This window comes from Pan troglodytes, chromosome 6, assembly GCF_028858775.2.
Source record: "Pan troglodytes isolate AG18354 chromosome 6, NHGRI_mPanTro3-v2.0_pri, whole genome shotgun sequence".
In the NCBI taxonomy this organism is placed as follows: Eukaryota; Metazoa; Chordata; class Mammalia; order Primates; family Hominidae; genus Pan; species Pan troglodytes.
In genome coordinates this window covers 164,374,058-164,390,071 of record NC_072404.2, presented here as the reverse complement: position 1 = coordinate 164,390,071, position 16,014 = coordinate 164,374,058, and the positions used below count along the sequence as shown (strand labels likewise).

General features: G+C 52.0%; 1 protein-coding gene across 1 annotated transcript in view; it reads right to left on the bottom strand.

The window, feature by feature from the left end:
- Window positions 1-10,345: 10,345 nt before the first annotated feature.
- The window catches only part of ZNF282 (zinc finger protein 282), a 31,104-nt gene continuing 25,435 nt past the window's right edge, over window positions 10,346-16,014 (bottom strand). The window contains exon 8 of the mRNA XM_001166690.8: window positions 10,346-12,709. Within this exon, the coding sequence (XP_001166690.3) occupies window positions 11,874-12,709 (836 nt within the window). The 3' untranslated portion in view covers window positions 10,346-11,873. The remainder of the gene's footprint in view (window positions 12,710-16,014) is intronic.

The following is a 16,014-nucleotide window of genomic DNA, read 5'->3' as shown; positions in this document are numbered from 1 at the left end:
GAGGTGGAAGAATCATTTGAACCCAGTAGTTCAAGGCTGCAGTGAATCACGATCGCACCACTGCACTCCAGCGTAGGCAACAGACCAAGATCTTGTCTTTAAAAATAAAATAAAAATGTTATCCTCCACAGGCACAATATCAGGACATAGGATGCTGAGGTCATTAAACAGTTCAGTCGTAGAACTCATTCCCTCTATTCTATTTCTATACTCACAAGACAACCTTCTGACGTTGCATGTTGCCAGGTAGCTTCTGGGAGGCAACATGCAGGTGAAGCTGATGCACATTTATACCTCAGTCTCTTGAAAATGAGCGTGTTTCAGCATCCCAGACTCTGAGCCTGGAAGTCTGGAAAAAGGTTCAGATCAAATTTCCAGCCTGCAAAGGAGGCAGCACCAGGCACCAGGGTTGCAATCACGTGGGCTGGTGGAGATGGTGTAGCGCCTGCAGTCCCCTGGGCTGGTGAAGACAGTGTGGCACAGTGATTTGCTAAGTGGGGCTGGGGAGTGAGACCGTCTGGGTCCCTAGCCCAGCACTGCCAGTATATTAGGTTTCTCTAGACAGACTAATAGGATATATATATAATGTTATATAAAGGGGAGTTTATTAAGTATTAACTCACATGCTCACAAGGCTCCACAATAGGCTATCTGGAAGCTGAGGAGCAAGGAGAGCCAGTCTGAGTCCCAAAACTGAAGAACCTAGAGTCTGATGTTTGTTGATGTTCCAGGGTGGGAAGGGTCCAGCACGGGAGAAAGAGGTAGGCTGGGAGGCTAGGCCAGTCTAGTCTTTTGACATTTTTCTGCCTGCTTTATATTCTAGCTGTGCTGGCAGCTGATTAGATTGTGCCCACCAGATTGAGGGTGGGTCTGCCTTTCCCAGCCCACTGACTCAAATGCTAATCTCCTTTGGCAACACCCTCACAGACACACCCAGGATCAATACTTTACATCCTTCAATGCGATCAAGTTGATTCAGTATTCACCATCACAGCCACTTACTAGATGTGAAGCTTGGTCAGGTCTTTAACTTCTTAGTACTTGTTTCCCCATGATTATTGGTGAATAGATAACAGTACTTAGCTCACAGAGTTGTGTGAATTAAATGAGTGAATTCAAGTCAAGTGCTTAGAACAGTACCTGGCACAGAGGAAGAGCTCAAGAAGTACTCATGATCATTATTGTTGTTTAGTCCCAGATCCTTCATTTACTAAGTGCTGTGGCTCATGCTCACTCTGCCCTAGTGTCCTTGTCTTCCGCTGAGAATGTGAACACCTCATCCTAAGGTTGCTGATGGAACTAAAAGAAAGAATTTATGTAAAGTGCTTATGTAGCCAAGTGCCCGGCATACAGCAAGCACTTGATAACAGGCAATTTCTTCTCTCTGCTTTACTTTTGCAAGGCCCAAGCCTTGTATTGCAATGAATTCAGCAGGATAAATGTGGCTTTGTTGTGTCTCTTAGAAGCTACCCATTTGTTTTTTCCAACTGACATTCAAATCTTGACATATGCTGTTTTAAAAAACGTTGTTGGCCGGGCGTGGTGGCTCACGCCTGTAATCCCAGCACTTTGGGAGGCCAAGGCAGGCGGATCACAAGGTCAAGAGATCGAGACCATCCTGGCTAACATGGTGAAACCCTGTCTCCACTAAAAATACAAAAAATTAGCCAGGTGTGGTGGCGGGCGCCTGTAGTCCCAGCTACTCCGGAGGCTGAGGCAGGAGAATGGTGTGAACCTGGGAGGCGGAGCTTGCAGTGAGCGAGATTGCACCACTGCACTCCAGCCTAAGCCACAGAGCGAGACTCCGTCTCAAAAAAAATTGTTGTTGTTTTTTGTTTTTTGTTTTGAGACAGAATCTCGCTCTCTTGCCGAGGCTGGAGTGCAGTGGAGAAATCTTGGCTCACTGCAACCTCTGCCTCCCAGGTCCAAGCGATTCTCCTGCCTTCAGCCTCCCAAGTAGCCGGCATTACAGGTGTGTGCCACCACGCCAAGCTAACTTTTGTATTTTTAGTAGAGAGGGGGTTTCATCATGTTGGCCAGGCTGGTCTCGAACTCCTGACCTCAAGTGATCCACCCGCCTCGGCCTCCCAAAGTGCTGGGATTACAGGTATGAGCCACTGCGCCCAGTCCGTTTTAAAAAACTTTTTTTTTCCTCTTTTTTTTTGAGACGGAGTCTCTCTCTGTCACCCAGGCTGGAGTGCAGTGTCGCGATCTCCGCTCACTGCAAGCTCCACCTCCCGGGTTCACGCCATTCTCCTGCCTCAGCCTTTTGAGTAACTGGGACTACAGGCACCCGCCACCACGCCCAGCTAATTTTTTTTTTTTTTTTTTTTTTTTTTTTTTTTTTTGTATTTTTAGTAGAGACAGGGTTTCACCGTGTTAGCCAGGATGGTCTCGATTTCCTGACCTCGTGATCCGCCCGCCTCAGCTTCCCAAAGTGCTGGGATTACAGGCATGAGCCACCACACCCGGCTTAAAAAACTTTTAAATGAAGTTCACAGTTATTCCCATTAGTAGCATTGGTATTCCAAGAATCAAGAAAATAGACATTTAGTACTTGTAGCCTGGCATCTCTACATTTGTAGAATATGAATGCAACATGCAGAGCTGAAAATGACCTTAGACATCATCTCACCCCAGACCCTCATTTTTAGTGAAAGAAAAAAGTATTCTTTGAACAAACAAATAATATACGTTGTTAAAATAATGTTTTAATAATATTTATCTTGGCCAGGTGCAGTGGCTCATGCCTGTAATCCCAGCACTTTGGAAGGCTGAGGTGGGAGGATTGCTTGAAGCCAGGAGTTGGAGACCAGCCTGGGCAACATAATGGGACTCCATCTCTACAAAAAAAAAAAATAGCTAGGCATGGTGGCACACGCCTGCAGTCCCAGCTACTCGGGAGGCTGAGGTAGGAGGATCACTTGAGCCCAGGAGGTCGAGGTTGCAGTGAGCTGTGATCACGTCACTGCATTCCAGCCTGAGTGACAGAATAAAGCCCTGTTTCACACACACAAAAATTATCTTATCTTTTAAATTTGTATCATGTGTATGATTTATAGCATACATATTAGCCTATATAAGTACATATATGTATGCCTGTTTTTTTCTCAAAAAAGTTTATAATCCATGGCTTTATTCCACTCGTTAAGACTCTTTCTGTCTCACTGCCATTACTATCTTGCAAGTCCCTAGATGGCATGAACCATTTCTTTTTTTCTTTTTTTTTTTTTTTTTGAGACAGGTTCTCGCTCTGTCGCCCGGACTGGAATGCAGTGGCGCAATCTCAGCTCACTGCAACCTCCGCCTCCTGGGTTCAAGCAATTCTCCTGCCCCAGCCTCCCAAGTAGCTGGGATTACAGGCATGCGCCACCACGCATGGCTAATTTTTGTATTTTTTAGTAGAGACGGGGTTTCACCATGTTGGCCAGGCTGGCCACGAACTCCTGACCTCAAGTGATCCAAACGCCTGGGCCTCCCAAAGTGCTGGGATTACAGGCGTGAGCCACCGGGCCTGGCCGAACAATGTCTTTTGTATTCCTTCCCTCACACTAACAATCCTCTGGAGATCATGCCCTGCTAGACTGCAGGTCAGTGAGAATCCTGGAATCAACACGCCTTGGCTCAAGGTGCCTCCCCGGCTGTTTATGTGTCCGTGGTGTGCACCCACGAACTTCTTCAGCCTAACATGTCTCCTTTCTTCCTCTAGGCATCGTGCCTCCCTAAGCTCTACCCATGTAATTCAAATGTGTGTTGCCATCTTCTTGCATAGCAACTCCAGCCTGGTCTCAGTAACCGTTTGAAGGGTGAGCACCTGGCTCAAGCCAGCCCAATCATATGGGCCCAGTCATAGCACAGTCATTAAGCCAGCCCACCTATGGGCCCAGTCATAGCACAGTCATTAAGCCAGGGTGGATGTGTCCTGAGCTGGACCAGTCCAAGCTTTCCCCTGGGTTTCTTCTAACTGAGCTGAAGGAAGAAGCTAATTTCCTCTCTGGTGAATTATAACTATATGAGTCAGGAATAATCTTGTCCTCCATTTTTTTTCTTTATAAATTTTTCTGGGACAGAGCCTCACTCTGTCACCAGGTTGGAATGCAGTAGTGCAATCTTGGCTCACTGAAACCTCTGTCTCCCGGGTTCAAGTGATTCTCGTGACTCAGCCTCCCGAGTAGCTGGGACTACAGGCATGCGCCAGCACGCCCGGCTAATTTTTGTATTTTTAGTAGAGATGGGGTTTCACCCTGTTAGCTACGCGGGTCTCAAATTCCTGACCTCGAGTGATCCACCTACCTCGGCCTCCCAAAGTGCTAGGATTACAGGCATGAGCCACCGTGCCCGACCATCCTCCATTTTTTTTAGAATAAGTTGGTTTGAAAGAATGATCCCAATACAGTGAAAGGAGCAGAAATGAGAGGCACATTTTTGTCAGTATCCAAGATTGGTTCTTCATCAGTTCCTTTGAGTCTGTGAATGATTCCAGGTTCCTTCCAGAATGTTCCCTCTTCTTCCTGGTTGGCCAGTCAGCTTCTGTTGATTGCAACTGGAAGCACACTGACTAGTGAAAGAATGATGGCTCTCTGTATACCCAAACCGAATGGAAAGTCCCAGAGGGCAAGGAGTGCCTCCCGTCCTGTCTTTGTGTCTTTCTCAGCCGCACAGTTTCTTGGACTTGGAGATACTTCTAAAACGTCTGTGGGAAGTCAGGGGAGCGTGTGACCTAGAGTGGTGAAGCAGTCTTCAGGGACAAAGTGGAACCAGAGCTGGGGCTTGAGAGACCAGGACTTGGACACAGCTCCCCTGGCCCAGGACCCCTGGAGAACAAAAGTGGAAAAAAACAGGGCATGGCTTGGAAGTGGTCAAGAGACAAGCCTGTAATCTCAGCACCTTGGGAGGCTGACATAGGAGGATCCCTTGAGCCCAGGAGTTTGAGGCCAGTCTGGGCAACATAGGGAGACCTCATCTCTACATAAAATTTAAAAATTTGCCAGGCATAGTGGCACACGTCTGTGCTCCCAGCTACTTGGGAGGCTGAGGTGGGAGGGTTGATTGGGCCTGGAAGGTCAAGGCTGCAGTGAGCTATGATTGTACCACTGCAGCCCTCCAGCCTGGGTGACAGAGCAAAACCCTACAGATGATAGATAGATAGATAGATAGATAGATAGATAGAGCAAAACCCTATAGAGAAAGAAAGAAAGAAAAAGAAAGAAAGAAAGAAAAGAAGAAATAAATGAAGGAAAAAGAAAAGAAGGAAAGAAAAGAAAGAAAGAAAAGAGAGAAAGAAAGAGAAAGGAAGGAATGAAGGAAGGACGGAAGGGAGGGAGGGAGGGAGGAAGGGCTGAACACAGCTAGGCAAGTTTGGGTAGTAGGCAATAGAGCAGAGAGAGCTTCTACTGACAGGTTAAATGTCTGTATGGCTATCATAGGGGCAGTGTAAAGAAAGAAATGCTCCTTTAAAAACTAAAGGCAGTCGCCAAGCGCAGTGGCTCACGCCTGTAATCCCAGCACTTTGAGAGGCCAAGGCAGGAGGATCGCTTGAGCCCAGGAGCTCAAGGCTGCAGTGGGTCATGATCCCACCGTTGCCCTCCAGAGTGAGCGACAGAGCGAGACCCTATCTAAAAAAAAACACATTAAATTAAATTAAAATATATCTAAAGAAGTTTGAACAGAGGTTCCCAACCTTTGGGATACAGTGCCAGCATCTCACTAGCAGAGTGACTCTTATGGAAGGAGACATCTGGGACCCTTGTCAGTGGGGGCTGGGGGCTGTGTATGATTCTGACAGATATTCAGGACCTCTCATCTCAAGAATTACCAGTTTAGAGATATGCCTCCCTAGCCGGGCACAGTGGCTCATACCTGTAATCTCAGCACTGTGGGAGGCTGAGGTGAGTAGACCACATGAGGCCAGGAGTTCGAGACCAGCCTGGCCAACATGGTGAAACTCCATCTCTACTAAAAATACAAAAAGTAGCCGAGCATGGTGGTGCACATCTGTAATCCCGGCTACTCAGGAGGCTGAGTCAGGAGAATCGCTTGAACCTGGGGGCAGAGGTTGCAGTGACCAAAGATCGTGCCACTGCACTCCACCCTGGGCGACAGAGAAAGAGCCTGCCTCAAAGAGAAAGAAAGAAAGAAAAAGATATGCCTCCCTAATGACTCCCTAGGAGGCATGGCCTCCCCCAAACCGTCCTTCTGTGCTCTTCCAAAACAGGGTTCTGGGCCTCTAGGATGCTCTATCGCATGTTTTGGCAGTAACAGCTGGTTGGACAAATGCTGTGAAATTATAGGCACAGGCTGGCTCATCCTGAGCCTGGTATGAACTTTCCTACTTTCCCCCTTTACTCCCTGCCAATACCCAATACCCAGGGCCCAGATGTCAGAGAGCCGGTCATGGTGCCCAAATCTTTGATCATAAGATAACTGCCTTTACCTGTGTGTTTTGGGGTGTTTTTCATTTTTGGTGGTGTCCGACTTAAACCTGCCTTCTTGAGACTTCCATTTCATCCTCTGGCCTCCTTTCAGCGCTATGCATTCACTGTTCCTGAAGAGTTCCAAGGGGCTGCAGCTCTGTGGGGCCCAGACCACCAGCAGCTGGTCCACGGCCTGTGGCTCTGCCAGTCTCCTGCCTTTCAATCCCAGCTGCATTCTCCCCAGTGTGTTTCACCCTTGTCCCACATCGCGTCCTCCCTCCTTTCCCTCTGCCCCATCCAATTCATCCTCTAGTCCCTGACTTCTCCATGAAGGTTAATCTCACGCTTATCGTATCATGAGCTCCGACTCCTCCCATCAACTCTGCTGTCAAGCAAATTGTACCACCTTAGGGTGCCAATTTCCTCTTCATGTCTGTCGCTCAACTCCGATCACTTGTACCCCCTGTGGTGCCCATCCAGGCTAGACACGTGCTAAATACTAAAGAGGTAATCAAGTGAACAAAATGCAGAGGCCAGCATCCTGAGTGTCACCATCTTTGATCAGCTGTGTGGTTAGAGCTCCCTACGGGACTCTCCTAGGGCCTGTGCTGGGGGCTGGGGTGACTCACGGTGTAGTTGAGGGGCACTGGTGCAGCGGGATCCCCCAACCCAGGATCCAGGAAACCGGAGACTTAGCCTTGACCATCACTAGCTCAGTATGGCTTCTACAGACCAGTATTTTCCCAGCTTCTCAGCGGGATGTCCTGCAGCGAGCCTTCCAGAAGATCAGGCGTATATTTCTCAAGCCCCCACCCTCATGCAGTCATATGCTTTCTAGTAGTGTTGTTCTCACAAATACCTTCTCTCCTATTAGACGTCAGGCTCCCAGAGGGCAAGGACTAGGTCTTACTCTTCTTTGTTCCCTAATAGATGTTCATGAAACAATAACAATGCAGCCATCCGTCCATCCTCAATCTCATTCTCCTAACACCCTGCCTTGCCCTTTCCATAAAGTAAGGCACAAACTGAGGCCATGAGCATGAAGTTCCCTGAGCTGTCCACCCATCTCAGGAAACGTTCTACCTCTCTTGAGCTTTTTGGAGCAGCAACCTTTGCAGAGCACTCCTTGTACCTGATCATCTGGTACAGTGCTGAGGAAGGAATGCTACAATCCAGATGTCCCTGTTAGAGCTTCCTAGGCTGATGAGGACAGAAAGCCCAGAACAGCATATCCTGAAATGAGGAAGTAATTTGAATGTCTGGGAAATTGAACACAGGTCTGTAAGGACACAGATGCAGCTTTCAGCAGTGGATACTTCCAGGAAGTATGTTAGGAAAGAGTTTCACTCTTTATTGTGTCCTCTTTTCTTTTTCTTTTTTTTTTAAACTGTTCGAATTTTTATTGCATGCATTGTGTGTGTGTGTGTTTTTGTTTTGTTTTGTTTTGTTTTTTTGGAGACGGAGTCTCACTCTGTCACCCAGGCTGGAATGCAGTGGCACAATCTTTGCTCACTGCAAGCTCCATCTCCCGGGTTCAAGCGATTCTCCTGCCTCAGCCTCCTGAGTAGCTGGGATTACAGGTGTGTGCCATCACACCTGGCTAATTTTTGTGTTTTTAGTAGAGACGGAGTTTCACCATGTTGGCCAGGCTGGTCTCAAACTCCTGACCTCATGATCCGCCCACCTAGGCCTCCCAAATTGCTGAGATTACAGGCGTGAGCCACCATGTCTGGACTGCATTGATTTTTAAATTAAAAGTCAATTTAAAAAATAGGCTGGGTTGGGCGAGGTGGTTCACACCTGTAATCCCAGCACTTTGAGAGGCCGAGGTGGGCGGATCACTTGAGGTCGGGAGTTAAAGACCAGCCTGGCCAACATAGTGAAACGCCATCTCTACTAAAAATACAAAAATTAGCTGGGCATGGTGGTGGGGGCCTGTAATCCCAGCTACTCCGGAGGCTGAGGCAGGAGAATCACTTCAACCCAGGAGGCGGAGTTTGCAGTGAGCTGAAATGGCACCACTGCACTCCAGCCTGGGCAACAGAGTGAGATTCCATCTAATAAATAAATAAATAAATAAATAAAAGGCCAGGTGCAGCAGTTCACATCTGTAATCTCAGCACTTTGGGAGGCTGAGGTGGGAGGGTTGCTTGAGCTCAGGAGTTCAAGCCCAGCCTGGGCAACATAGCAAGACCCTATCTCTACAAAAAGTAAAGAAAAACAAAATAGCCAGGTGTGGTGATGCATGCATGCCTATAGTCCCAGCCACTGGGGAGGCTGAGGCAAGAGACTGCTTGAGCCCAGGAGTTCGTGGCTGCAATGAGCAATGATTGAATCATTGCACTTCAGCCTGGACAACAGAGTGAAATCCTATCTCTCTCTTTTTTTGAGGAGTCCCGCTCTGTTGCCCAGGCTGGAGTGCAGTGGTGCCATTTCGGCTCACTGCAACCTTTGCCTCCCGGGTTCAAGCGATTCTCCTGCCTCAGCCTCCCAAGTAGCTGGGATTACAGGCACACACTATCACGGCCGGGTAATTTTTTGTATTTCAGTACAGATGGGGTTTCACCATGTTGCCCAGGCTGGTCTCGAACTCCTGAACTCAGGCAATCCATCCGCCTTGGCCTCCCAAAGTGCTGGGATTACAGGCGTGAGCCACCATGCCTGGCCTGTCTCTGTTTTAAAAATTTTTTTCTTTATTCTAGAGACAGGGGTCTCGCTATGTTGGAAGGGCAGTCTGAAACTCCTGGTCTCAAGCAATCCTCCCACCTCAGCCTCCCAAAGTGCTGGGGTTACATGAATGAGCCACCACGCCCAACCGGATTGCTTCAGCTCCAGAGGTCAAGGCTGCAGTAAGCCAAGATTGCACCACTGCACTCAGCCTGAATGGCAGAGCAAGACTTTGTCTCTACATAAACTACATTTTCTCAGAAGGAAAATAAAAATCCACCCCCAAAGCAAAACCCCTGTCCTGCTTCAGGATGTGGACTCCAGGGTCTTCACTGAGGATCTTCGCTGCCTGGGAGCCAGCAGAGGCCAACATCCTGAGTGTCACCATCCCCGATCAGCTCTGGGGATGAGGCTCACTATGGGATGCTCCAGCAACCTGTGCCAGGGCTTGGGGCGACTCATGGTGTAGCTGAGGGGTACTTGGTGCAGTGGCATCCACCAGCCTAGGATACAGGAAAGCAGAGAGGCTTGGCTCTCACTAGCTCAGTCCCTAGGTCTCCTTGGGAATCAGCCCCTTGAAGGTAAAATAAAGGGATCAGACTGAGCCTTGTGCTCAGGTGTTTTTGTTTTGTTTTTGAGTCGGGGTCTCGCTCTGTCGCCCTGGCTGGAGTGCAGTGGAGCGATCTCCGCTCACTGCAATCTCCACCTCCTGGGTTCAAGCGATTCTCCTGTCTCAGCCTCTTGAGTAGCTGGGATTACAGGCACCCGCCACCACGCCCGGCTGATTTTTGTATTTTTGGTAGAGACGGGATTTCACCATTTTCGTCAGGCTGGTCTCAAATTCCTGACCTCGGGATCCGTCCGCCTCGGCCTCCCAGTGCTGGGAATACAGGTGTGAGCCACCGCGCCCGGCCAGGTGTTTTAAACCCATGTCTCAAGTGACGTCTCCCCTCTCCTCACACTCCTGCAACCAAAAAACATTCTGACCTTTCCATGATCTAGATTAGGAAATACTTTGTGCATATGCTTTTTAAAAGTGGCACACTACCCCCCTCCCCCAGCAACTGATCACTGGAGGGTCCCCTTCTGCTCTAACAAAACTCTACTGAACCCTGTCTAATTTCTCATCTCAATTTGCTTTCTTAAGATTTGTCTCCTTCAAAAAGCAGAATGAAGAAAAAAAAATATCCCATTGAATTGGATTCCAGTTCATTGAGGCTTTACTGTAGGCAAGCTGGAGAACCCCCAGCTCTGTGAACATGCAGTCTGCAATCTGGATACCTTTTATTTAATGTCAAGAATTCCCTTTGCACGGCAAAAAGGGGTCTGAGGAAAGCGGAACAGCGTAGATGAGGGCAAGGGCGGAAGCAGGACGCTCGCCAAAGTGGTGCCGGGTGCCGGCTGCCCACTGTGATCCCGGCTGGGAGGAACGCCGGACCCACCGCAAGGGCAGGGAAAGTCATTTTTGACACAAACAAGGGTCCTGGGGCATACCACCCCACCCGGTGCCAGGCCATGCAAGACACTGAAATGGAGACTGTGGCCCCTCGGGACGCAGCGCCCGGAGCCATGGAGCAGGTGCACCAACGAGAAGGGGAATCCTTTGGGCGCTTCCCGAGGCGCCTGCAGGGTGTGGAGCACAGCAGGGTCTGTAGCCATGTCCGTGAGCACGGGCAGTAACAGATAGCACCAATTGGGAGGCCCAGGGCAGGAGAGCCTGAGGCTCAGACTCTAGCACCCACTTGCCCGGCGCTGCTGGGAAGAGACACGTGACGGCTACTCTCACAGCAAAAGCCTCTCCCTCGCCCCTCTGCCCTGGGAGAACTGGAACAAATCATCATGGTGAGGTCTGACCTGGGGCCCTAGCTGCTTGTGGGGGACCAGGCCACTGTTGTGCAGTGACAAGATGCTGCTGCACCAGATTGAGGGGCTGGGGACAGGCTGGGGCCGAGGCGGCACCAGGAGCTCTCATGGAGAAAGAGCCCTCTGAATGCACAACCTGGGGCGTTCCGTAGCCAATCTGTTCCCGGCTCCCAGGAACCCCAGGAGCTGGCCTCCTGTCGCTTCTGGTTTTGTCCGTGGGTGAGAGCAAGGAAAGGAAGAGAGACCAGGAAAGGAAGAGAGACCAGGAGGGCCAGGCCAGCAGCTTCCCGAGCAGCGGAGGTAGGCGGTGAGCGCGGTTGGGCAGCGCGCGCCCCTTCCCGTGTGATTGGGTGAACCGTCTCACCTGCCTCTCACTTTACTCCGTCACCAGGAAAATCCTACCCCACCTATCTGAGAGGGATAGGCCAAGGGTGAAATGGATAACGGATAGAAAACACTTAAAAAAGTATAAAGCGCTATTGAAACGCGAGGCAGTGTTGTCATCATGAAGGTGTTACCCTTAGCACATCCCTCGGCCTTCGCTTTTTTTCAGGGCGTCTCCTAACCTTGGGACCTCATTTCCTGATCTCGGAAGGGCTTCGGGACTCCCTGGTGGCTTCCCCTGATGACCATCTGTGGCCCAGTGGTCCCAGGGCACTCGAGGGGGTGTGAGGGCGGTGCCCGAGGACGCTCGGCTCCTCGCGGTCCCCCTGGCTCTTCCCCGGCAGCTGGGTCCACCCTAGATGAGCTGGGCGTCCATTCAGACCAGACAGATCTGGGGGATCCCTGCCCCACCCTGGGGGACCCCCAACCGGAGTGCAATGCCTGTTGCCGATTTCCAGACGGTGGCTGAGGACACCCGGCAAGGTGGTTGGTGCTCAGGCCGCCCCCGATCCACTCCGTCCGGCCCTGCCCTCCCCCAGCCCAGCCCTAGTCTCGCTCAGGAGGCGGCGGGAGCGGCCGTGGGGCGCCGGGGCCCGGGCCGCCGCTGTGCACGCGCAGGTGGTCCTTGAGCGACTCCTTGTAGCGGAAGCTCTTGCCGCACTCGCCGCACGTGTAGGGGCGCTCGCCCGTGTGGATGCGCTGGTGCTTGAGCAGGTTCTGCTTGCGGATGAAGCTCTTGCCGCACAGTGCACACTGGAAAGGCCGCTCGCCCGTGTGCAGCCGCTGGTGGTTCTGCAGGTGCTCCTTACGGCTGTAGGTCTTCTCGCACTCCGAGCACTTGTAGGGCCGCTCGCCGCGGTGCGTCATCTGGTGGCGGATGAGGCCCGAGTGGCAGTTGAAGCTCTTCTCGCACTCAGCGCACTCGTAGGGCCGCTCCTTGGTGTGGCTGCGGTGGTGGATGATGAGGCTCTTGCGCACGCCGAAGCTCTTGCCGCACTCGGGGCACGAGTAGGGCTTGCTGCGGGCGCCGTGCAGGAGGAGGCTCCGCCGCAGCCCGCCAGGGCAGCAGCTGCCACAGCCGCCGCCTGCCCCAGTCCCCGCCTCCGCGCCGCCGCCCCCACCGCCCCCATCGCCCCCGCCGCCCCCGGTGCTGCGGTCCCCACCCGGCGGCGCCTCGCCGGAGCCACGCTCCCCGGGCAGCACCTGGAAACCGTCGTCCAGCAGCCCTCGGCTCGGGGGGCCGCCCGGGTTCTCGGCCACCGCGATCGGGGGCAGGCTCTGGGGCTGGGGCTGCGACTGCAGCTGCGGCTGCGGTGGCTGGGGCTGGGGCTGGGGCTGTGGCGGGGCCGGGGGTGGGTTCTTCACCATCAGCAGGCTGTCACCTGGGGAGATAGGAAGAAGTGACATGCTGACAGGGGTTCTCGGCCAGGACCCCACACTGCTCCCGAAGGGGGGCCCAGGGAGCATGCTATCTGAGCCTCAGTTCCACTAACTACGAGGGATTGCACAAGGTGCTGGGCCACGATCTACATGGCCCTTCGACCTGTTCGAAGCCACCCTGCTGTGGAGCCCAGAAACGGGTCAAGCAGGTGGCACGCGGCAAGGACAGGAAGTCCCTCCAGAACGCTGAGGGCTAAGGGGTAGGGGACCTGCTGTCCAGAAGTCATTTTGGAAGGCAGAATTTCCCAGAAACAACAAGACTTACTTGCAGTCTGATGGACAATGCTTTTTGTTTGTTTGTTTTTCCAGACAGGGTCTGGCTCTGTCTCCCAGGCTGTAGTGCACTGGTGAGATCATGGCTCACTGCAGCCTTGACTTCCTGGGCTCAAGTGATCCTCCCACCTCAGCCTGCCAAGTAGCTGGGACCATAAGCATGCGCCACCAGGCCCAGCTAATTAAAAAAAACAAATCTTTTCGGCCGGTGGCAGTGGCTCACGCCTGTAATCCCAGCATTTTGGGAGACCGAGGTGGGCGGATCACCTTAGTTCAGGAGTTGGAGACCAGCCTGACCAACATGGAAAAACCCCGTCTCTACTAAAAATACAAAATTCGCCGGGAGTGGTGGCCCATGCATGTAATCCCAGCTACTCAGGAGGCTGAGGCAGGAGAATCACTTGAACCGGGGAGGCGGAGGTTGCAGTGAACCGAGATCTTGCCATTGCACTGGCCCAGGCATCCAGCCTGGGCAACAAGAGCGAAACTCTGCCTCTCAAAAAAGTAAATAAATAAAATACAATTTAAAAAGGCCAGGCGCAGTGGCTCACGCCTGTAATCCCAGCACTATGGGAGGCCGAGGTGGGTGGATCACGAGGTCAAGAGATCGAGACCATCCTGCCCAACATGGTGAAACCCCATCTCTACTAAAAATACGGAAATTAGCTGGGCATGGTGGCACGCACCTGTAGTCCCAGCTACTTGGGAGGCTGAGGCAGAAGAATCACTTGAACCTGGGAGGCGGAGGTTGCAGTGAGCTGAGATCCTGCCACTGCACTCCAGCCTGGTGACAGGGCGAGACTCTGACTCAAAAAATAAATAAATAAAAATAAAAAATAAAAAATAAATTTTTGTTGAGACAGGGTCTCACTATGTTGCCCAGGCTGGTCTCCAACTCCTGGGATCAAGCAATCCTCCCACCTTGGCCTCCCAAAGTGCTGGGATTACAGATGTGAGCCAGCACACACACTGACAATGCTCACTTTTATCTCAGGACAGTCTCTCAATGGGAAGGAAAGAATTTTATCCGAGGTGAAAACCATCTAGAGGCCCTCAGGAATGGAATGCAGGGAGCTGGAAACATAAGCATCAGACGGGTTGGCAGTCATGTTTCCACTAAGCATGTGGGGCATCTGACTTGGGCAGGTGTGGGCAGCTGGGACATGTGAGTCCCACCCTGGCACCTGACCCACCTGGACCTTGGCAGCACCATAACAGGCCCTCCTTGCACTCGTGGCAGTGGCCGCCCAACTTACCACCCCAGGAAATGCGGTTCTTGCCCCCTTTCCTCCAAGTGCACAGTTCTCCACCACCTTGGGGGGCAGTGGGAGACAAAACCCAGGCTCTGAGCATCAGAATGGTGACGTCAGGCCCAGTCCTTCCCCCTCCCACCCACCCTGTCCCCTAGCCCAGTGGTTCTCATGCCTCACGCTCCATCACCTCCCTGGTTTTCAGTTTGAATTCCTTTCTCCCTAGAGGAGTCCTGCTCCCCAATTTAGGGGAAGCCTGTGGAAGAGCTCTGAAGAAAGAGACGGCCTCCCACCTCTTCTCGGCATCCTTTTCTCCGTGCTCACACCCCTCTGCCTAGGACCCAACTGCTCCCCGGAGGCCACTTCCCAGGCCACATCTGCCATGTTTCCACCCAGCCCTCCTATATTCGTTGGTGTTTGACTGAGGTCTGTCCTTATATGATACTCTTAAATAGACTGGGCCTGCCCTCCCTCTCTGTCTCAATCAAAATTGACCTGGCAGAGAACCATCTCTGCAGGACACTGGCCAGGTGCAGAGGCCAAAAGAATTCTCTTCACATCAGTGCAGGATGCCTGGGAAGGGTCATCCCAGCTCCAGAGAATCCCGGGAGATCGCTGTGGCCTCTGTGGCCACGGCACTGAGGGTGTTTGCTTCTCTGTCTACCCAGTCCTGCTACTCTCACTCCTTCCCAGGTGTTATTCACAGAGGACTTGCAAAGAAACTATATGCACATAAACTTCCAGGGGCTGTCTCCCGGGAAGCCCACCTAAGACAGTCCTACTCTGACCGTCTTCCAACCCAGTGTGAACCTCAATCCACGTTCTCACCATCCCGCTATGCCCTCCACCTCCAACCTTTTTCTGCCTTCCTGACCCAACTTGGCTCTCCAGGCCCGGCAGCCCAGGCACTTGCTAGGGCACGGTGATTGCCTTTGCTCCGCCGTTGTGCTTGCCTGGAGAACTCCAGTCCTGTGACTGCACTCAGGCAGCTGAAAAACTGCACAAGCTGGCCAGGCACAGTGGCTCATGCCTGTAATCCTGGCACATTGGGAGGCCAAGGCAGAAGGATTGCTTGAGCCCAGGAGTTTGAGACCAGCCTAGGCAACCTAGGGAGACCCCATCTCTACAAAAAAACATTTAAAAATTAGGTACGGTGACACACGCCTGTGGTCCCAGCTACTCAGAAGACTGATGCGAGAGGATTATTTAAACCTGGGAGGTCGAGGCTGCGGTGAGCCGTGATCGCGCCACTGTACTCCAGCCTGGGTGACAGAGTGAAACCTTATCTCAAAAAAAAAAAAAAAAAAAAACCTTCCAGGGGCCTCCACACAGCCTGGCATCCTGGCCCACATCTCCAGTGGGTTTTACTTTTCCACTCTGGAATGATTACGGCATCCTTCCTCCTCTATCCTACGCCCCTCCCACCCGCCCCCGGACCCATGCATGGCCCTGAGGGCTTTTCCTTTCCAGTCACTGGCTGGTAAGTGATTCACATGCAAGCATGTAACCTAGTTATGGTCAGTAGGGTATGGGAAGTTTGCTGGGAGGCTTCTGGAAAGATTTCCTCACTCCTTAGAGTGTGCAGGAAAAGATAGGCTTTCCTGTACACTCATGTCTGGATGCGACGCTTGGGACAGCTGCAGCTGCTGTGCTATCAGCCTGGGGATGAAGCCACACCGAGGATGGTCAGGCAAGGAATTGGAAAGAACCTGGGTCCTTGAAAA